The 21,501-nt window shown below is 41.5% G+C and overlaps 2 protein-coding genes and 1 long non-coding RNA gene across 6 annotated transcripts in view; 1 reads left to right on the top strand and 2 right to left on the bottom strand.

Moving 5' to 3' along the window:
- Positions 1-410: 410 nt before the first annotated feature.
- On the bottom strand, positions 411-14,320 carry LOC115023906 (transmembrane protein 151A). Its single transcript, XM_029455262.1, has 7 exons — positions 14,204-14,320; positions 4,640-4,978; positions 3,384-3,518; positions 2,912-3,051; positions 2,642-2,681; positions 2,206-2,464; positions 411-2,163 (listed from the first exon to the last, which is right to left on the bottom strand). Exons 1-7 carry the CDS (start codon positions 14,270-14,272, stop codon positions 1,256-1,258), a joined length of 1,890 nt encoding a protein of 629 aa, XP_029311122.1. The 5' UTR covers positions 14,273-14,320; the 3' UTR covers positions 411-1,255.
- Positions 14,288-21,356, top strand: LOC115023907 (uncharacterized). 2 transcript variants are annotated; one of them, XR_003834059.1, is made up of 4 exons: positions 14,288-14,459; positions 15,547-15,626; positions 17,682-17,878; positions 20,209-21,356. It is a non-coding gene; the product is annotated as an uncharacterized LOC115023907 (long non-coding RNA). The 2 variants fall into 2 exon arrangements; XR_003834060.1 differs by lacking the exon at positions 14,288-14,459 and adding an exon at positions 14,678-14,762.
- Positions 15,275-21,501, bottom strand: part of LOC115023905 (sperm-associated antigen 17-like) — a 28,629-nt gene continuing 22,402 nt past the window's right edge. For 2 of the 3 annotated variants that reach the window (XM_029455259.1, XM_029455261.1), the window contains 12 exons: positions 21,096-21,186; positions 20,932-20,982; positions 20,443-20,536; positions 20,184-20,295; positions 19,284-19,323; positions 19,083-19,147; positions 18,521-18,657; positions 17,676-17,854; positions 17,384-17,444; positions 16,024-16,165; positions 15,555-15,725; positions 15,275-15,466 (listed from right to left, as the gene is read on the bottom strand). In XM_029455259.1, coding sequence (XP_029311119.1) covers positions 15,438-15,466; positions 15,555-15,725; positions 16,024-16,165; positions 17,384-17,444; positions 17,676-17,854; positions 18,521-18,657; positions 19,083-19,147; positions 19,284-19,323; positions 20,184-20,295; positions 20,443-20,536; positions 20,932-20,982; positions 21,096-21,186 — 1,172 coding nt within the window. In that variant the 3' untranslated portion in view covers positions 15,275-15,437. The remainder of the gene's footprint in view (positions 15,467-15,554; positions 15,726-16,023; positions 16,166-17,383; positions 17,445-17,675; positions 17,855-18,520; positions 18,658-19,082; positions 19,148-19,283; positions 19,324-20,183; positions 20,296-20,442; positions 20,537-20,931; positions 20,983-21,095; positions 21,187-21,501) is intronic. The other variant, XM_029455260.1, reaches the window with a different exon arrangement.

Below are 21,501 nucleotides of genomic sequence, written 5' to 3'. Positions count from 1 at the left end.
TTTTGTGAGCTCATCTGTTTCTTCCCTCATCTGAAATGTTTCTGCATTCTTCTTCTTAAAAAGCTATATTTTTAATTAAAAAAAACAAAAACAAAAAAAGCTTCAAGCCTTCGTAACACAATTTTGCAAACTCCTCCACTTCTGTTTCTTTTGAAAAAAATACCCACAACGACTAAGCTGGTTGGAGTTTCTCCACTGATCTCCAATCTGCAGTCTTTAGACGTGTTACTCCTCCAACTCCTGTTCTTGCATAGATAAATCTGGAAATATACATTCCCGTGTTTTCAGTCTTTCATCTCTCTCTCTCTCTCTCTCTCTCTCTCCCCCCCCCTCTCTCTCTCTCTCCCCCTCTCTCTCTCTCTCTCTCTCTCTCTCTCCCTCCCTCTCCCTCTCTCCCCCCTCTCCCTCACAATCTTGGTCTACAATTCCAAAGATTTCCAAAATGCTGCGTTCACACCAAACGCGTTACAAATATTCGGCTTGCGTTACTCAAGCGTGTTTTAGAGCGGGATCATCTGTGTTTATTCGAATGTGTGAATGAATCTGGTTTACTGCAGCGGTATGAACCCAAAATATACAGATTGTGCTGCGACATAATTAGAGAAAGGATAAAAAAAAGATGCCGAAACAACGACATCATGATGCCGATTTGTGGCTCAAGTTTTGTCCGCATGGCGACAAGCAAACTACTTTTAAAATACTGGTTTTCTGAATGGAGTTTGGATCGATCAGAGATATGTTAACATTGTTAACGCTGATAGACTTTGGTGCAAATTTCTCTTGTCGAGTTGAATAATTCCAACTTTGCATATTCACGACGAATGATAACTTCACTTCACGTTTGGTGTGAGCGTATCATCAGACTCCACATTATCTCACTGATGCACTCCCTATCAGATCTCCTCTCCTTCTGAACCGGTGTTTCCTCCCTTCTTACAGTACATTCTCAACCATATGTCTATCCATCACCACCTCTCTCCTCTCTCCTCTCTCCCCTCGGTAATTCGCTCGTACATCTGTTCTTATCTCTTAAATTCTTTGTTCTGACTGAATCCTTTCATCTTTCTGTGGTTGTTATGCCGTCAACCAACTCTTTCCATTCAACCTCATTCTGTTCTCATTTCATTCATTCTGTCATATCTAATTTCCCTCATTCTCTCAGATCCAGTCTTTTCTTTGTGTTCAGCGCGTTCTTTCATCTCACTCGGCCCCTGCACAGACTTTCTTGCTCTTAATGTGTCTGTTTTTTTGATCGTCACATGTCGTCTCCACCATGGCAGCTCTCCTCTCCGTGTATAATGAGGACGGGAAAGAAGAATGCGTCCTGATAGGATGGAGGACGCTCCCTCCCTCCCCCATCGCCCTCCCTCACCTCGCCTCCCCCTGCACTGTCTTGCTCTGCTTCATCATCCCTCTCTCTGCCTCCTCTTCCCTGTTCCCTTCTCATCACCACCGCCTCTTCCTCCTGCTGCTGCTGCTGCTGCTGCTCCTCCTCCTCTTCCTCCTCCTCGTCGTCATCCCCTTCTCCTTCGAGCACTCCTCTGGTCTCCTCGTTGTCCTGTCTTGAACCTAAACCAAGGAATCCTCCACCTCCACCTCCTCCTCCCCCACCTCCATCTTCCCTACTCCCTCCTAGTCCTCCGCCCATGCTTCTTGAATGAAACAGGCTGTTCTGGCGGCCTCCTGCAAGTCTCCCTAGAGAGAATCCGCTCCGACTGAGCACCAACCTTCCTCCGATACCTCCGCCTCCCTGCCCCGCTGCCCTGATACCCGCCACGGTAGCGTTCAGGAGGGCTGTGGTTCCCATGGGGGCCCTCAGCCTAGAGGGAAGACTGGAACTGGAAGTGGTTCTGCGACAGCGGGGGCAGCTCTGCAGGAGGTAAGCCGAGTTGAACACGACAGGCAGAGCTAGAGGAGGCGGGGTGGAACTTGTAGGCCCGGAGATGGGCGTAGAGGCGGTTGGGTTTGTCCCCCCGCTCATGTCCATGTCCATAAGGAGGGCTTCAGAGTAGCTCGGGACCATCTGTTGGTTACAGCGGATGTGCCACTCCAATTCTGTCATGTCCACCGTGTTGACCCGAGAGATGGCTCTGTAACTCGTCCCATTGACTCCGGGGTGGATTCCATTCTCAGTCCCTCCTTCAACCCCATCCCCTCTTCCTCCTCCGCCTGGCCCTCCTCCTCCACCACCTCCTCCTCCGCCACCATCCTCGTCCTCCCCGAACAGCTTCTCCACATGGTAATGGACATACGCTGTGCGATATTCCGACACAACGCGCAGCGGCCACGACACGAGGAAAGCAGAAGCCAGCCAGAACACCCGGTGCCGAGAGAACCAGGGCTGGTGAGTAGGATCTGGGAACGCCAGGATGTGTTCACGGAAATCCACGTTCTTCAGGTGCATTCCTTCCCTGGCCTCCATGTAGTCGTCCAGACCCTCGTTCTCCCCGAAGAAGCGTGCTCGCTTGGAATAGCAAAAAGATAATATGTAAGAATTAGAATCAAAACAAAACCCTCGACAGAGAATTTCTTCTAAAGTCCAGGAGCTGATCTTTACTGAACTACTGCACATTACTTTGTGGGGTCACTCACAACTAGCACATCGGTTTAGGAAGATAATACAAGTCTTCACTAATCTTACCTGGGTGAGGTAGGCAGCTTCAGCACGTGCACTGGAGAAGCTAAAGAACACAAAGGTTAGTTAATAACTTACCCCATAAAAATAATAATATGTTAACACTTTATTGATGTGTACAATACAAAGAGGGGACAACAATCAATAGTGGACAGGTACCCAACACAAAAAGGGATTTTAACAAGGACAAATCTAAATTAAATAATAATAAAAACATACAGTAAACCCCCCCCACCCCGTGTTTTGACCAGCTGTGGTTGGTGGTGGGTGTCTAACCTGAAACACTTGGTGAAGCGGAGGCGAACAGCAGGGTGCAGCTGCAGGTCCAGCAGCTCCTTTGATACGTCTTTGACACCGTAGCGGCCGTAGTCAAACTCTGAACTGGAGGCGTGAGTGTTCACCCGCTCATGGTACACCTGAGGGAGGGAGGAGCAGGGCCCGGATGGAGGGAGAGAGGAAATGGGAGAGGAGGAAGGAGAACAGATCGGATGTTTGAGGAAGGTAGTCTAAAAAAAGAATTTGACAATTCATATACGTTTCATCAACAATAAAGCATGGTTACTAAACACTATATTTCTCTTACTGCACGCAGCCCAGCAATATTGCACAAAGAGAAATTAGGATTTGCACAGCAGTTATTTTGAAAGTTAGAACTTAAGATTTAAAGTGTAGCTCGGAACAATGTAAACAGAAACGAGTGGACGTGAGAGAAAGTGTTAGCGTGCACATTAAGAAGATTTCCTCTCACCTGTGTGGTCGTATATGCGTCTCCGTTGCGGTACCTCGTCACCTGTCTGGTCCTCCTCACGTAGTGATAGCTGATGGCCTTCCACCAGATGCAGGGCGTGGCCTGCTGCAGTCTCTGCACACGCTCGTACACTTCCTGCGTCAAAGGATGAAGGAATAATGAAATTATGTCATTAATGTCACATTTCGATGTACGCGTCTACACCTGAATGTTTTTTTTGTTAAATCTGACAATTCACAAAGATACATTACAACAACATATAAAACAGTTACACTGATGTTAAACGTTGTCCCCCTCCCGAAGCACATTAAGAATACAAAGTTTAGGCCAATCAGAAATACATTTTATAAGTTCAATATCAGAACTTTTGTATGTCTACACCTGACTTAGAGAGTTTGTAAAACAAGTATTCTGTTGACATCTTCCTTCTAAACAAATTGAGCAGTTCTTGCAATGGTGGTAAAAGCAGCCCAATTAAAGTTCCTATTATTTGCATAACGTTTGGTTAAGTCTGTGCAATCTGGTGCAAGTCCGGCCCTGCCAAGTTGTGTTTATGTTGTAAGAGCTCTTAATGATAGGACGTGTGCCCCTGACAGTCTGGACTAACACAACAGAGATTTAGTTTTTGGCAACACATATCTAAGTTGAGCAGTAACCACTGTGCTCCTGCAGCTCCTGATAACAGACAGAAAAGACCAGAATAGACAAAAGAAAGATTATTTTAGGAAAGTAGGAAATTGAGAGTAAAACAAGTTGTTCTCTTCCCGCTTCTCCTGAACAGCTACTGTCTGTGCAGACATTTAATACAACATCATTTGATTTATTTAACTTCTTTATTTAAAAGCATTTTGCTGACACTATCGTACTGAACAAGCTTCAATGAGTAAACAGATTCTGCTGTTTAGCTCAAGGTCACAGATCTATTCCTAGATTGCAGCAGGAGACTCCAGTCTGTTGGGTTAAGTGCTGAACGATTAATTTAAATTGTATCTAAATCACAATATGGCCCTCCTGCTTTTTTTAAGGCGCAATATTTGTTAAAGGCAAAGTATGTGTCAAAATATAATTCTTAATAACTATTGTCGAGCTGCAGAGATGTCCTGGACTATAAAATGGTATCATAGAGAAAGATAAAAATTCCAATACGAGTAAAAGTAATTGCAATTAGATAAGTTTTAAATCCTTCAGCCCTCGTTGGGTTAGAGACCCCCGAGCTCAATGCTTAATTCAAGGCTAAAACTGGTTTTCACACTGACCTGGAATTCAGCATGAGCCAACATGGCCGTCTTGGAGAAGCAGTGCCAACACTCCACCAAGTAAACCACATACAGCATCGCCAGGAAGGCCAGGGGGATGTAGACGTAGCCGCTGGAGCACGGACTCTCCAGGTGCAGGATGTCATTATAGTAGGCGGCCGAGGTGGCATCGTCGTCAGCACCGAGAGATATGGAGGAGGAGCCGAGAACGGGAACGCGACAGAGGGCGCACCAGGCGAGCGTGGCAAAGCAGCCGTACATGAGGAGGGTCAGGAGGAGGCACTTCCAATGGGACTCCCGACACAGGGAGGAGGCCAGAGACTGCTGGACTGGCCGCTGCTGTGGAGACAAAGAGAGAGGAGATGTTAAGATGCCACCCGCACAATAAATATGCAACCAATGAGACATTTAAAAAGGAACTCTGCACTGCTATATATAATCAGCACCTGTTGGACAGCACTGACATTCATGGTCCTAATGACCTTTGGTGATCTCTTGACTTTTGGATCGAATGCCTTGAAATTTGGTACAGACAATCACATGCCTCACATGATAAATCCAAATGACTTTGGTGATCCATCTGATCTTCCCCCCCCCCCCCCCCCCCCCCCGAGTGCCATCACTGGGTCAAAACATCAATTTGTTCAGTACTTTGGTTTATGACCAAATTCCTGCAAAACTAATGACATTCCCACCATCTTACTTAAAACTACGAGGCTAAGAACTTTTTATTTTGCGCCTGCATTAGCAAAGATCAGCATGCTAACCCGCTAAACTAAGATGGCAAACATAGTAAACATCACACCTGCTTAATATCACCATGTCAGACACTCCGAAAGATGCTGAAATACTCACTCAGTCTTTTATTACAAGCCGTTTACACAATTGTAATTCCGTTTTCACTGGATTAACTAAAGGTCCATCAGAAAACTCCAGCTAGTTCAGAATCTTGTGCAGAGTCTTAACTAAAACAAAGAAAACGGATAACATGGCCATCTTTTAGAATAGATTTTAAAGTTATTTTAATTTTAAATGACCTTGCTCCTCTTTACATCAGATTAGCCTCTGGATAAAGTATGGCAAGCAAAAAAACATATTTTATTATTTATTGTTGTTTATTTATTTTCTTTTGTTCTACTTGTGACAGACTTTGGGCTGCATGCTTGTATGAAACATGAAGCTCACAGCATCAGTACGGCCTCACAGAGACTCTGTGTCCAATATGTCCAGTGTTTAGTCTGTCCCCAACATTATGCGAGGGCAACACTCACTTACCAGAGCACTCTTTAAGTACATTGCCTCAGTTTCAATGATACTTGTTGGATTACTTGGGTACAGATTATTTGTATTACTTAAACATGTACTTTCAATCAGAGTTTGGCTTTAAGCTCTTAATGCCAAGATGAAATATATTTGTCCGTCTTTACTTCTGAGCTTATTAAATTCTAAGGCTGTGTTTTAACACTGAACCCAGTCTGAGCTGTGCCACTACGTTTGACTCATTTCTGCATTCTCATGTTGACAGTCACGATTATAATAAATAATACAGTGTGCTCCACAAGGTTAATATTTAAGGTATGAGAGGTGGAAATTATTGCAGCTATGGTGATAATAAAAACTGTCAAGGAAGCGACACAGATTGTGTTTATCTGGAGACCCCCCCCAGTGAGTTTTTAATAATCATAATGTTCCTGTTTGGTAAACCGTGTTGTATTTCAGAGTGGGTAAGCTGAGGTCCTGAACAAAGGAGTGCCTTAAACCACCACCCCTTACCCATCCTAGGATAAGTGCTGCATATTAGACTAATACACACACACACTTCCTCTGAATACATCATATTACAGTGCACTCAAACATACACATACGCATTAGATACATAGACTAATGTGCCCCTCTTCTCTCTCTGTCCACGCACACACCAGCCACCATGCACGTTATCAGCATTGTAATGCAGCCAGTGGAGAGTATGTGAATAATTTAGATCAGAACAATACTTCTAGACTCTTCTAATCTGACTCCACTCCAACACCAGCAGCGTAACACGGCCACTTCAATGCGTGTGTGTGAATGAGTGAGGAGACAGAGCAGCGTTGTGTATTATGCATGTTGTATAACACAGAAACATGAAGAGAGGGGAACACAGCTGACACACCTGTACTGTGTTTATTTGTGTCTCTTGCATGTGTCCTCGCCACGCTGTTATATTCTGCCTCGCACTGAATGCGACAAGGCAAAAGAGCAACAAAGCAGATGACAAAAAAGAAAAGATTGGATGACACCAGTGTCCTCTCCTCCTTTCCGCCGAGTCCACCTGTCCTGTCAGCACATCGCTCCCCCTCCCCTCCCCATCTTTATCCCTCACTCCTTCAATGCAGCCACATTTGACTGGCTGCGACACACACACTTTCTGTTTTACTACTGTACGTCAAGGGCAAGTACTGAAAGGCAGAGTGAAGGGCACCTACACCCCATCATCTCTCTGCAACTCCACCCACAATATCAGTCTGCACACATCCAAAAATCTTTGTGTTTGCCTTTTCTCTCCACATCCTCTCCTTACGTAATCTTCTTCCTCCTTCCCCGAATCTTCCCTCCCACCAAAGCATTTACTCTCCGATTCCCAACCTCAGTCTCTCCTCCACTCCGTCCTCCTCACCCCCACGTCTCCTCTGTTACATCCTCTCTGAAAGTCTGTCTCTAAGTGGATTGATTGGGCTAAAAGTGGAAGGGGGGGGGGGGGGGGAGAGAGAGAGAGAGAGAGAGAGAGCGAGAGAGAGAGAGAGAGGATTTGAAGAGCGTGAGGCAGACTGAGAAACGGTCATGAACTTTTCATGAATGAGAGTTTGAAAGGAAGCAGACAGAAAAGAGAGGGGGGGGGGGGGGACTAAAGAGACGGCATCAGTAACAGCATCTTTCTCCAGAATTCATCCTTGTCGTTACTCTTCTGCCCTTCTCCCTTTCCGTCTGTCTTATTTTGTCTCTCTGGCTGTAATTCTCTCCTGTCCTTTTCCTCTTACCTTGTGCAAATAAATGTTGCCAAAAATAAAAAGGTTCAGCTGACATTTTCATCAAGTCTCTGCAGGTGTTGTGTGCCCAGTGAGAGAAAAATCAGCCCCAAGACGGGAGTCAAATTATTCCTGTATGCACTTATGCCAATCACTATTTGTCAATACGAGCAGTTCTCTCTCCCACCGGAACAGACCAGACCGGCTAAAATGAGCCTGGAGATGCTCATAAACTCGTGGGCCTACAGAGACAAACCACACAAAGTGAAGTCCAGAGTAAACTGTTTTTCTCAAGTGTACAAGGAAATATCAGCTCTCCATCTATTGTCAACTCTAAACGATGCTGGCAGTTTACAGTAAAAGGACTTTGCTGGATAAGAGAAACTGAGGGGCCATTTTGATTAATGCATAGTAGCTCATAGATGTTCCACATCCAATAATAATGCACACATTCAGCATAACCAAATGTTATAAACAGCAGACTGAGTTGTTTTGTTTGTTAGCAGACGCTCTTATACAGAGCGACTTACATTGAACTAAATACAGGGACAGTCTCCCTGGAGCAACTCAGAGTTAAGTACCTTGCTCAGGGGTACAATGGTGACAGCCTGGTATTGAACTCCCGACCTTCTAGTGTTTTGTTTGGAAGGCGTACAAAATAGCGGTCGTTATCGACAGTAACTCTGCTACTTAAAAAGGGCGAGTTGTGCAGGCCTTCCCGTCAGTGTTGCTTGGAACATCCACTTGAGGTGGCAGGTACTATCCACAAATGTTTCCAATTAAACACCGGAAAAAAAACGAGTCAAGTTGAGGAGAGCCGTGCCGTCCCATGCAGTGGGAATTAACTGTGGATTGGTCATGTCATGGCCAATACAGTTCCGCTTAGTGAGATCAGTATTCTGAACTAGCAGGACACTCGCAGAGCGCAGACCTCCTCCCATGTTGTTTCCATAAGGGAAAAACAATGTTTGTATCCGCCCTGTGATTCGGAGGAGCTCCAAAATTTAGATTGGTTCTACCAACGCCCATGGCGCCCATGGTAGACCCGTCCATGGTAGACCCGTCCATGGTAGACCCGTCCATGGTAGACCCGTCCATGGTAGACACTTCCATGGTAGACACTTCCACCAAGTCTCATGAAAATCGGGAAAATAGTTTTTCCGTTATCCTGCTCACAAACAGACAAATTAACAAAACTGAACCAAAAAACAACCTTTTTGGTGAGAAAGTAAACAATGTGTTGACACATTTTAATACGCATCAAAAGGCTGATCTTTGTAGTTTATCATAAGTAACAGTCTTGTGTTCAGGTCACCCCACTGGTTCCTGGCTCTGGACTCCCTCACGTCGACCTCGAGCATCTGGACGAGTTTGTACCAGTCGAGCTTTGATCTGATCACAATGTAAAACAGGTTAACAGAGCTGCTGATCTTGAGACCTACTGGGATGCACTTTAGGCAAATAAGTAGTTTATAGTGAACACTACACCTTCTGGTGCAAAACGCTTGCATTTTTTGGTTGTGTCATGATCCTCTTTCAGTTTCAGCCGCCTCTGTTGAGCCTTGGCTCTAGTGTCAGGCTGTAACAGATCAAAGGCAAAGCTTACTCTGCCTGAAATCATTATGAAAAGAAATCTATATAGCCGAGTCTGGAGGGTGTCGGCTTTCATTTTTGTCATATTTGGGCCGCCCTTCTTGCAAGCTCTTTTGAAAAGGGTTGATACAGGGTGGTACTTACATGACAAAGTCTTCATTAATAACTTAATTTCAGAGCCTGTATTTGCATAGAACACAACATTATCAGACAAGATTTTGCTGGGCTGAAATACTGACAGTCAGGGCAAATATATATATATATATATATATATATATATATATATATATATATATATATATATATATATATATATATATATATATATATATATATATATATATATATATATATATATATATATATATATATATATATATATAAAAAAAAAAGCTGCAACTGACAGAGCATTTGCATTAATTGTATTTGCTTTGGCCAGTAAATGTCTCTGAATTTAATCAGTGCTCTATAATCCGGTCTTCTAGCATTTGCTGTAATATGGTGCTGCAACTGCAATTCTGCCACAGACTTCGTAACTGGCTCTTTGGATATACGTGTGCTCAGGTCAAACTTGAGTTTCTTGTTATTTTACTTGGCTTCGGGTCAACATTTTGCTTCAATAGTAGAACTAGCAGGGCCTATCTTTTGTCTACAGTACCACCTCCCATCGTACTTACACACAAACACTTTATAATCAACACAAACAATAGAAAATGTGTATTCCTCCATCTGTCTCTGCTCGTACTGAATCAGCTGCTTAGGTGTGACTGGAGCAGCTATAATTAGCAACCCTAGCATGTGGGTGGCAAATGAAGTGAGGAAGTGAGGACAGGAAAATGTGCTGTTGATGCCTGCAGTACACTGTTAAAAAGGATGTGTCATTTTTAACACGTTGGAGGGAGTCTTTTAGGAAGTCCGGTTTCTACATTGGGTGTCATTATCATTATACGCTCACTATGCTAAACATATTATTCCTCAATTACAAATTCAAATAAAATCAAGAGCATATTAGGGGCTATGCATAATTAAAACACATTTAAATAGAAAGAATAGTGCGATCTTCTACCTTATGTGGCAGGTGATAAGTGGGTTTAAATTGTATTTAATTCAGAGCACCTGTAAATCGCAGCGACATATTTATTACAACATCTAATTGTTGTTATACTGAAGATCTCGTGAAATATCTGCTGCCCAACTGAACTCAGGTATTTACTTGGAGTGATTTATTTAAAGAGACATTATTTTGCTTTGTGCATACAACTGAGTGTTAATTTTAGATCAAGTGTTTTAGTTTTGAATATCATTTGAACATATTCTCCTTGTGTTTTACCTAACGCGTCTGTAATGTTTGGTGTCTCGTATCACCTTCGCCCGTTTAGAAACTGAATTCTTATTCATCTCATGGACGACAAATTCCCTATTATTAATCCCAATCTACACATTGTTTCCTGCTTCTTGTTGGCAGCCAGACTGCTTTTATGTACCGTTATCATGTGTTATTGCAGCCTGCCTCCCTGCTGTATTTGATGGGCATTCCCCATTAACGGTCAATGTGTTCACTGTGTATATGCATACGTTCTTATCTTTCCAATATTCTTTGGGAAACCATTTTGTGTCCATCGTGTTGAGGGACTGTATGAGACTCCTAGTGGCGGGGGATATTCTGGTCGTTTGTAGCTAGAACACGTCATACTGCATTGTGTTGTATACAGTAGATAGTTGCAAATAGGGCTTCAACTAACGATTGTTTGTATTATCTATTAACCTGCTGATTATTTTCTGGATGAATCAATCAATCATTTGGTCTTTCTCCGAGGTGATGTCTTTAATGTCCAAAATAGTCATCGTTGCAGCTGTAGTTGCAAACGGGATCAGTAAAATCCTATCGTTTCTGCCAGAATGAGTGTTAAATACATTTATTTCCATTTATCACCAGAAGTTTTATATTGATGCTGTTATTGTTTTAAAACTTTCATTAAGTCTCTCTTACACGCACATTAGGAACAGGACAGACCTCTCTGCTAATGGAAATATGTGCACGAAGGTTGGTATGAATCAAACATTATATTTTAATATTAATCAGGTGGCTCTACTTCATTTGTGATAATGCTTGTGCGAGTGTGCATGCATACTCATGTGGGCCAGAGAGTAAATACAGTTAAGTGAGACATGAGTGTGCAAATGTACGAGAAAGGAGAGTCAAAGAGGGAGAGTGAGGGAAGGATGGAGCTGTACACACGACAGGCAAATCTAAAACAGGAAGGAGAGCAAGAGGGCAGGATGAGAGAGAGTAATGGAGGCAGGGAACAGATGACTGAATTGTCTGCACTGCAAGCATGGATAAAAGACAGACGAGAGCAAAAGGCATCATTTAAAATGCCTACGTCTTTAAATTAAAATCGCCAAATGCTTAATTCTGCCAGTTTTATTCTGGTTAGGCCTAAATAAAGTTTCATGCCTTAAGGCCACATCAGCAAGATATTTAAAGCTCATTAGAGCAAAAACTATTAGTTCATTAATCGACTTTTCAATAGACAAGAGTATTAATGGCTGCCAGAGTTAAATGGCTGTGATTTGCTGGTTCCACCTTTTCAGATGTGAGGATGTGCTGCTTTTACAGCTCAGGGAAATTGTGACGGGCAATTCTCACTTTTTTTTTATATTTCATAGACTGAAGATGGATTAAGAGATGAAGAGATTCATCAAATAAATTATATATTTTTTTAATAACTACAGGGGCACTCGAAAAGTGCAGACCTCTGCCTGGTCCAAACGCCCTTTCTCCCAACGTGAAGTGAAAATTAATTTCTGTATCTGCCCGGTGATTTAATGAGTTCTTCTTGGTCCGTGCTCCACCAAGTAGCCTTCAGGTCAGGGTTTTGTTCTGTAATCCTGCTGTTGGACAAACTGAAGTGAAAACATAACCTGCTTTGCGGAGGTCATAAATAGTCTGATTAAAGAACGATGGAAATAATAGTTAGTTGCAGCCCTAAAGCTCACATTTTACAGGTTACGGTGTGACTAAGTTCCTAGCCGACAGAACAGGTCCCTAGGTGTGACAATTTTGCGGGTCGCAATAAAAAGCGCTCATGATAAGTCGATGGTGATGAATTACCTTATTGGGATAATCATGAATATCCTCACATGAGACTTGAAAGGTTGTATAGCTTGCCGTCATGGAGGAGAAGTGAAAAATAGAGCTGGATATAAAAATACAGGAATCATCATGTAAAAAAAGACTCACACAATGTTTATTTTCATGTTATTATTTAACCTTTATCTATGTAAGGGGGCCTTTGATTTATGATTACCTTATTTGAGATGTTGATTGATTTTCACAAAAAAATTGCGATGCAATAAATAAAGTTGTTTCTTAACTGAACGTAAGATGAAGTGATTCCAGGACGATTTAGTGCCATTTTAAGAGTTTTAAGCATTTTTTTGATTATCGGGATAATAATAATAATAATAATAATAATAATAATAATAATAATAATAATAATAAATATATATATATATATATATATATATATATATATTGTCCCATGCCTTACACCAACCCATCGTCATGTGTACTTACATTGCCTTTCAGATCAAACTACCTGTAAACTCCACTAGTATAGATATTTATATTGGTAACTTACTCATATGCTCTGCACTTCCTGTACAGACCGTCATCATGTTGAGTAGCTTAACTGGGAATGGTGGTGAGAACAGATTAATATATATTTTCCTGGCAACTGACTTACGTAATGTTTTATCAAACATAACTAATCTATTTCTCTCGGTTTTTCATTATAAAGATCACATGTTCGAATAAATAATGCTGATTCACAAGTATTGGATTAATAGAAGAGGGAATTGTTTAGGAAGGTTACATGCTAAAGACGTGTGTGTGTGTGTGTGTGTGTGTGTGTGTGTGTGTGTGTGTGTGTGTGTGTGTGTGTGTGTGTGTGTGTGTGTGTGTGTAAATATGAATCTTTGCACAAGATGCCACTTCCCTGTGTAAGGACTTTCACTATATTGGTTCAGGATAGAGTTGCAAAGAATAATCAATTAGTTTTCAACTTTTAAATTAGTCGCCAAATATTCGATTAATTGGTTTGAGTCATTTCTGAAGATAATAAAAGTAAAAATTCTATGATTCCAGTTTCTTAAATGTTATTATTTCTGGTTTCTTTACTCCTCTAAGACAGTGAACTGAATATATTTGAGTGGTGATCAAAAACAAGATATTTGAGGACGTCTTCTTGGGCTTTGGGAGACAATGTTTCGAGGTATAGTAGATGTACTGTGAGATAATGATATCTGCTGAGGAGGTTGGTATCAAGAAGTTTGCCTAACATAAAGAAACACACGGCTTAGTGGGTTTATCCAACTATTATACATAGTAAAATCTAGTAAATCCCTGTAAAACAAATACATAAACTTAGTGTTTGGAGGTGTTATTCTGTGTTCTCACCATTCACATTGTGTCAGTGTAATTTTGTCTGAAAAGGTGGGTGTTTGGGTGATGTCACCCTCTAGTGTATTTCAGTGGTGTCAGCTGGTAAATGAACACTCTACTATACTGAAAAAAGACTAATGCATCTCTCCCAGGAGTAACGCATCACATCACATCAATGCTGTGGCTTTATTTCCAGACAGGGACTAAGAGTTCCCTCCCCTCTCTGTTTACCTAAACCACAGCCTCATCTCAATTCATATTAAAGCCAAGGTCCTGTCCCGTGTCCTTGCTCTAGTAAAGCATGAAGGACTTCTGAGAAAAACGTGACTTGTCAATGAAAGAGTCGTATTAGTCTACAGTATGTCATACATGATACATGACCAACAATAACATACAAATATAAGCAGGTTCTTTAAGGGGTCAAATATGCGCAACTTTACGCTAACTGGACTCTTTCTATCCACGCATAAAAAAACCCGTCGTAAACAGGACAGGAAAAAACATATAAGATGTCCTTACCTGCTCTCGTCCTGACCCGTCCTCCAAAATGGGCTCTTCAGCGGTGGCCGTCTCCTCCTCCGTCTGCATTTTCCCTCTTACCACTCCTTCCTTCCTTAGAACCGGGCACAGGCAGCTCCCACCCCGGTAACGTCCGAAGGCAGGGACCTCCCCGGCGGAGCAGCAAGCTCGGTCACCCCATCCGCCGCAAGTCGGTATCCAATTTCACGATGGCGGGGCCTGCGGCAAATAAGCATCATCTACTCCGGATTTAACGGTACCCCCCTGCTCTCTTCCCGTATCTTCTCCCGCTGGCCCGCTCAATGATGCTCTTTTGCCCGCTGCATCCTTCCTCTAGTCAAATTGTGACAAAGCGTCAAAGCTCGTGCGTCGTTTTCCGTTTTCGCTGCAGCCGCTTGCTTCTGCTTATCGTGATGCTCAGCTACGAGTGTGCGTATATGTGCACGTGTGCGCGCGTGACCGACAGCGCAGGAGAGCCAACCGGGGCCAAGGATTTCACCACCAGCTGCAGCTGCTCTAATGAAGGAAGACGCTCGTGAGCACAAAGCTAATAAGCGTGGTATGAAGGTTTGTGCGAGGGTAAATGCAAGACATCGAAATACAACAGCGACAGGAGGAGGAGGAATTATTCAACTTTGTTTGGCCGTGGTTGCACATTGCATTGGGTCTCCGTTGACGTCATATACCAACATCCCCACCCCCATCTACACCTGAGCACACGCACGAGTCTCCCCTGTGGATATAAACACGCGCATTTACACTCAGCACTATTTTATTTTACGTATTTTACTCCTGCCAAATTAGCCGAATTAAAATGGGCACAACTGTTTTTATAAAGATGTGGTTTGATATCTTTAGCCCATTTCCAACAATGTGATCCTGTAAGTCATTATAATGAGAAACGTTCTCAAAATAAGTTTCTCATTATGTTGCAATACTAAATAATTATTTTAGGATACCAAGTCATTATTTTTCACAAAATGTATCATTATAATAACTAACAGGAGCTTCTTTTTTTCATCAAAAAAAATCAAAAGTTTTTATTTTTATTTTTTATTTTACTGGGAGAAAGGGGCTTCCATGCACATGCAAATATACTCACAAAAGCCTACAATTATTTGAGTAATGTTTTTATTTGGAACAGAGGAAAATATAAACATCCATTCCGATATTTCCTTTTGTAGCATAAATGAGTGTTGTATGATGTATGTGATGGCATGGTGATGTGTGTTCCTCACAGAGGAGTGGTGCGATTAAGATGTTCTGAAACGTACAAACAAAAACTGGTTCAGATATTGTGACAGCTTTCTATCCTCATCAGACACTTCTGTTTATTTTATTAGATACTGACCTGTGTTTGCTGAAGGACTGGTGAGGAGGGTGTCGGGTCGTCTGTAGGGCTGTGCGGCCCGTCGTCCAACAGGTAGGCTGGAAGACAGTTGACGCACCCTGGAGCTTTTCTTGTTGTGTGTACTGCTGTGGTCCTTGACCCAGATGTCATATAACCTCTCAGGAAGGATGGGTGGAAATATGTAAGGACCAACCTCACTCTAATACAGACCACTCAGACTTGATGAATCTCATAACAACTGTCCTTTGTCTTTATTTAACACACACATTAATTCATAATTTCCTTCCTCTAAGGAAGTTTCATTATGTCACCATTTGGTAACTTGTCTGAATCTTTACCCACATGTCAGTGTTAAAACTAAATCTGAAAACAATGCTGGAAAATGAGCCAGACTACCTGCTATAAAATAAAAACTAAGACTATAAATCAAAACGTTTCTTCAAAAGTGAAACACTTCTTGAGAGGATATTAGCAGTGACAGGCAGGTAGAGGATGTCTGTCTCAGTGTGGATGATGATATCCTCGGAGATTAACTTCTTTGGTTCGACATCTTTGACAGCACACATGGCAAACAGCTGGACCTGCAGCTCCACATGCAAACCTGCAGCCACCTAGACAGAAACACAGCACACTGCAATGTAGTTTATCTGCAACTAAAGGGGAGAGGGAAACTTTCCCTAACAGAGGTAAATGATGTATCTTTATAATAGAAATATCAATAATGCTAAACAATCCAAAATGCACTGTAGGTTAAATCAAATATTAAGGCGAGACACACAAAGGTTCAATGTTTAAGATATGCCAGAATTTAAACTTAAAACATTAAAACCCTAACCCTAACCCAACATTATCGACCTCTCTCCTCTCCAGCGGGCAGCTCTCCTGGCCGAGACGCCATCAGGAAGAAGAGACAAATATTCAGGTCGTTTTCTGGTTTCTGCCACTTTGGATTCAGTCCAATAAACAAACTAACATAACGTTACACGGACTACAGCTCCGGTTAACATTAGTGCCCAGTAAACACAGATGGATAAGCCCCTCGTGAAGATTATAAGACAGCTGTGTTTTTTGACTCTCAGAGTTTCAGCCGTTTGGTCGAATTTTAAAAGAAAGTACACAGTAAATATATCAACACTAGAAGAGAGAGAGCTGTAGAATGCAATACACAATATAAATAATGAATTAGAAAACAATGAATATGCCAAACTACTACAAATCAAATATAAACATTAGAGATTCTATGGACCCAGTTTAGAGGTGAAATACTGCCCCCTATTTCTTTGGAGCAGGTGGATCAGAATTACACGTTGAACCTTTAAGGCAAAAACATTGTTTTTTTCATGCAGTGGTACAATTTAGTTTTGGCTATTTCACTTCCATAACATGTTTTCTTTTAGACTAGTGTAAATAAAACATCCAACACACACATTTAGGTGTTTATTTGACTAACTTTCTCTATTTGCATCTGTAGATTTCTCCTAAATTTACCAAAAGTTAGTATTAAATATTGCCTCATTTGAATATTTAAACAAACCTTTTCAGAAAAATTGTAAAATAAAAAAATATTGTCTTAAGTTAAGTAATCAACTGGGGAATGTTCAAGGTGATATCTATTAGTTAAAAATGTCACCACATTTAGAATATTTACATTTAAAACTGTGAAATGGTTTATTTATAGTATAGTTGTGACATCACCACAGCATTTCTCCTTGGATTGAGCGTTTAAATACTTTCACAGTATTTATATAGCACTTAGCCTGCTTTATGAAAATCTCACTTTTTGCAATCTGGGACCTTTAACACAAACGTTTAATCAGCGGGGAACTTACAGGCCCAGGATTGTAGACGACACGGAGGCCTGTAGCAGGAGGAGGCTGCTTCACATGGAACCTTGCAGAGAGAGAGAAACAAACAACAGTAGTTACAGGTCAAAGTTTTCCCTTTGGATTTGAAGGTAGCCCACAAATGGTCTGCAGCATCCACAGCACTCTTTTCTCTCCGACATTAAAGGACATTTAAAACCAGTTGTAATGCTGCAACTAAACTAATACTTCTCATCATTATTTCCTAGTTTTGAAGCCTACATCTGCCTGTGCATCGACCCATCATCTGGTGTCTTACCTGCAGGTGTCAACACCCACATTCTTCATCACCACAGTAATGGCCGAGGAGGTGCCGTCCTGCAGTGTGCCAAAGTCAACGGTGCACGGGAGCAGCTGGAATCCCCTCGCTATGACACTTGGGTCAGTGAGAGAAACAGTCCGACACTTCCTCCTCACGGGCTCTTCCACTGACAGGAACTGGAATAGAGTGACGTGTGAACGGTATGTGTGTGGCAGAGCGAGAGAGAGAAGCATGTGTACAGGTGGGTGTCCGTGTATGGAAAAGAAAACCATACTTATTCAGAGTGGGTCAAATCACTGATAGAGTGGCCACCTCTAGATGTCACTATACTTTTTAATATTCATAGATAGCATGTTAAACCTAGGAACATTTCAACGGTATACAGCACAAGATTCGTCCATCAGTGGTGGAAGAAATACTCAGATCTTTTAAGTAAAAGTAGTTATACAACCGTGTAGAAGAACTGTGACGCCGGGTTCAGACTACACCATATTATTCTCTGTCACTGTGACAGATTAGACGATTATATAGTCAAAAAATCTTGCCGTGATTTGGTCGAGAGACATGACAGATTACGCGACACGTGATCTATAATATATATATATCTATATATATTATATTATTGGATTATAATTATTGATTCATTCATGTATTCATCACTTTACTGTTGCAGCAGGTAAAAGGTGGAGCTCATTTTAATTTACACTTTTAATACATATAGTAAAAACACAGGTTTGTTGACATAAATAACATTTTCATAAGCAATCTTTTTTTTGTGAGGGAAGTTTTTACATGCAATGATATATTGCAGAATAATTATTTTCATGTGAATGTTTGGGTACCTTTTGATTTGGTACGCTGCGAGGTTTAGAAGTGAGGATAGAGGTTGGTAGTCTCACTTTAGTCCTCCTGAGCTTTCCAGTCACATCCACCTGGACTGACTTGCATTGTCCAGGTGAACCCCTCAGACTACTTTCACCTGACACACACACACACACACACACACACACACACACACACACACACAATTAAATTAAAGTGCCCCCCACATAACCCTATTTATAAGTCCTATATAGAACATGGGGGGTAGAGCTGCACATACACACAGGAGGGAAAACTGTTTAGATTAAACTTGGATCACCAGATTTGTTTTTCTCACTTGCCTCTCAGGGTTTATGCATCGCATCATAAACAGTCTTGGGGGACATGACCAACACCCTCTAATGGACTTTGCACCAATGCCACCAAGAGATGAACAGGTTTATGTACTTTCTTGCCTGATGACGCTTTAAATATAATTCAGACTATGCCCTCAAAATGTCCACGCAATATTCATTATTGGTAAGGACGCTGATTAGCGAATTAATTTGAAATAAACCAGGAAAGCAGGAAGGAAGAACAAACCTGCACTCTGAGGCGTGGGGTTGCTGGGTCTTTTCTCAAGCATCCTGTCACTTCCTGCTGCATGACTAAGAAGAAATGTAAACATCATTTAGACAAGCAATTTATCAAAGAAAATCAACTGATGTTTTGTGATTTACAACAACTGAGTTGAGAGCAAAATGAAACACAAGAAAAACAAGTTCATAACATCGTCTTCATTACCTTGCAGATTGAGAGGGTGTTGGGTTTAAGGGTCGTGGGGCTGCAGTCAAACACAAATATGATAGATTATACAGTAAGCATGTTACTGAATCTCCAGATAATGTTTTTTATGTACATCTACAGTTGCTTTACAATAGATTTTTCTTTTCAGTTTCATTTTCCCTGCAGACATTTTGACTTGTCATAGTAGCAAAACACAAGTGAAACTAATTCCGTTAACGAGGACTCAGTTCCATAAATCCTGCATTCATGTGGTGGCAATAATCATTTTGTCATATTACGCAGAAACCTTGTGGACGAAATAAATGTTGGGTTGATGGTAAGAAACCTTTTATTAATTCACATATTGCATATCATGGTATTGGGTTTTACCTGTTAGTTGACGTCTACATAGAGTGAGAAAAGTTATTTATTAACATTAAACCTGAAGTCAGGCACATTAATATTTGAGTGGTTTTAGGGAATGTACTGGTGCAGCAACAAGTCTGGCACAAGATCACTAATATAAAGCTTCAAACTTCAACTGCAAAACAATACAACACATCTTCTTCTTTGCGTCCATGTTGTTTCCACATTCAGCTTTAAAGCTCATGAACACATCAGTACGACTTTCCAACTTGGGAAATGGGACCATCCAAGGAGCTTGTGAATGCAGCATTAGTGTCCCAGTAAGCCATCTCACAATACCAGCTCCCTGGAACTAGCTCACCGGATTGGAACGCAGTCGTTTTAATGTCATCGTTACATCTGGGCTTTTCCAACTATGACAAGCCAAAATGTCTACTGTGAAAAAGATCTATTAAGCCTCAGTTCTCTCTGCACAGACTCCCAACGGGACACCTTTTAAAATGAGTTTCATCTTAGTAGCTGCTAGTGAACACTGACAGTATAATAACTTACTGTTCTCTTGTGGGGCATCTTTCAGGAAGGCCTGAGCTCCGTCTGACGTGGGGATCGGAGGGAGATCCAAGGACAAACTCCTCATGTCTGGTGTTTGGGGCTGCAGCAGATCCTGGAAAACAAGCAGCAGTGCTGTGACTCTTGCTGTGCGTTGTGTCTTATATAAAGGTCCATGTAAAGTCAGAAATGGTGAATCAATATGTGTTTAGATTTAAGAAAATATATAAAAACATATGTATTGAAGTCACACATACAGTACCTGGGATAATGGGATATTTTCTGGGTGGAAAAAAGGGACAGCGCTCTTCTTCCTCAGAGCCGCTCTGTAAGCCTGCTCCTCACACTTCTCCTGTCTGATGCACACAGAGGAAGTTACTGATGAGTTGATGGCTACTAGTGCAAATACAATTTACTTGCAGCCATGGTGGTACCATCATTTCCCACATGTTGCACTTTAACTATCCTCCACCCTTCTTTTAGTTGTACTGCTGTAGATGCTTGTAGTTTTGTTACAAATAATTGCCTTCAAAGGAGAATCACTGCTCCTGGCTTAAAGCCATTTCCACAATTTGTTCCAATGTGACTGACAAATGAGTAGTGTGACTATTAGTGTGTATAAGTGATACGTCTTAGTGCTATAAAGAGTATCTGTAGAACCTTGAACTTGATGAAGCTACTTAATGTCAAGGTAGTCGTAAATTCTTCACATAGAATCATAAAATAGAGCGAGAAAGAAGCCTTTATTAACCTGTGCTGTGCAAGTCTTTCAGTCCATTTTGACTCCTTTCCATTAGTAAAACTAGATAGAAGGGGTTAAGAAGATTTTAATACATACAGAGTTAAATACCTGGAACAGTCACTTTAGAAAGCATCACATCATCTATCCATGCATGTCAGTTTAATGTCTCCTACCTGTCACTAGCTACTGTGACTGTGTCTTCTGAAACATCCAACTGCTCGACTGGGGCTCCGACTCCTTGGCTGTACAGATTGGCCATGTCCGCTGTGGATACACACGCAACATATTAGTGTGTGTACATTTGCTCTGAGCCCTTAACAACAAAAACAAACAACAAAATGACATGTACTACCGGTACTGTGTTTAACTCAAACTCCATCAATAATCATCTTGTGAACATCAACTGTCATCTTCACTTCAATTAAACAGTTAGTTGAGTATCTGATGTGCAGTTTTTATTTCTTGGTTTGCTCGGTTTCTCATTATTAGAGACAATTTTATTCATTCAAAAATTGACTTTAAACATTCCCACAAAACCGATACCGTTTCTTTTTTAAAGGTTTCTTCTTTTGCTTTTTA

This window comes from Cottoperca gobio, chromosome 18 (genome assembly GCF_900634415.1).
Source record: "Cottoperca gobio chromosome 18, fCotGob3.1, whole genome shotgun sequence".
Lineage (NCBI taxonomy): Eukaryota > Metazoa > Chordata > Actinopteri > Perciformes > Bovichtidae > Cottoperca > Cottoperca gobio.
This window is presented reverse-complemented; position numbering and strand designations above follow the sequence as displayed.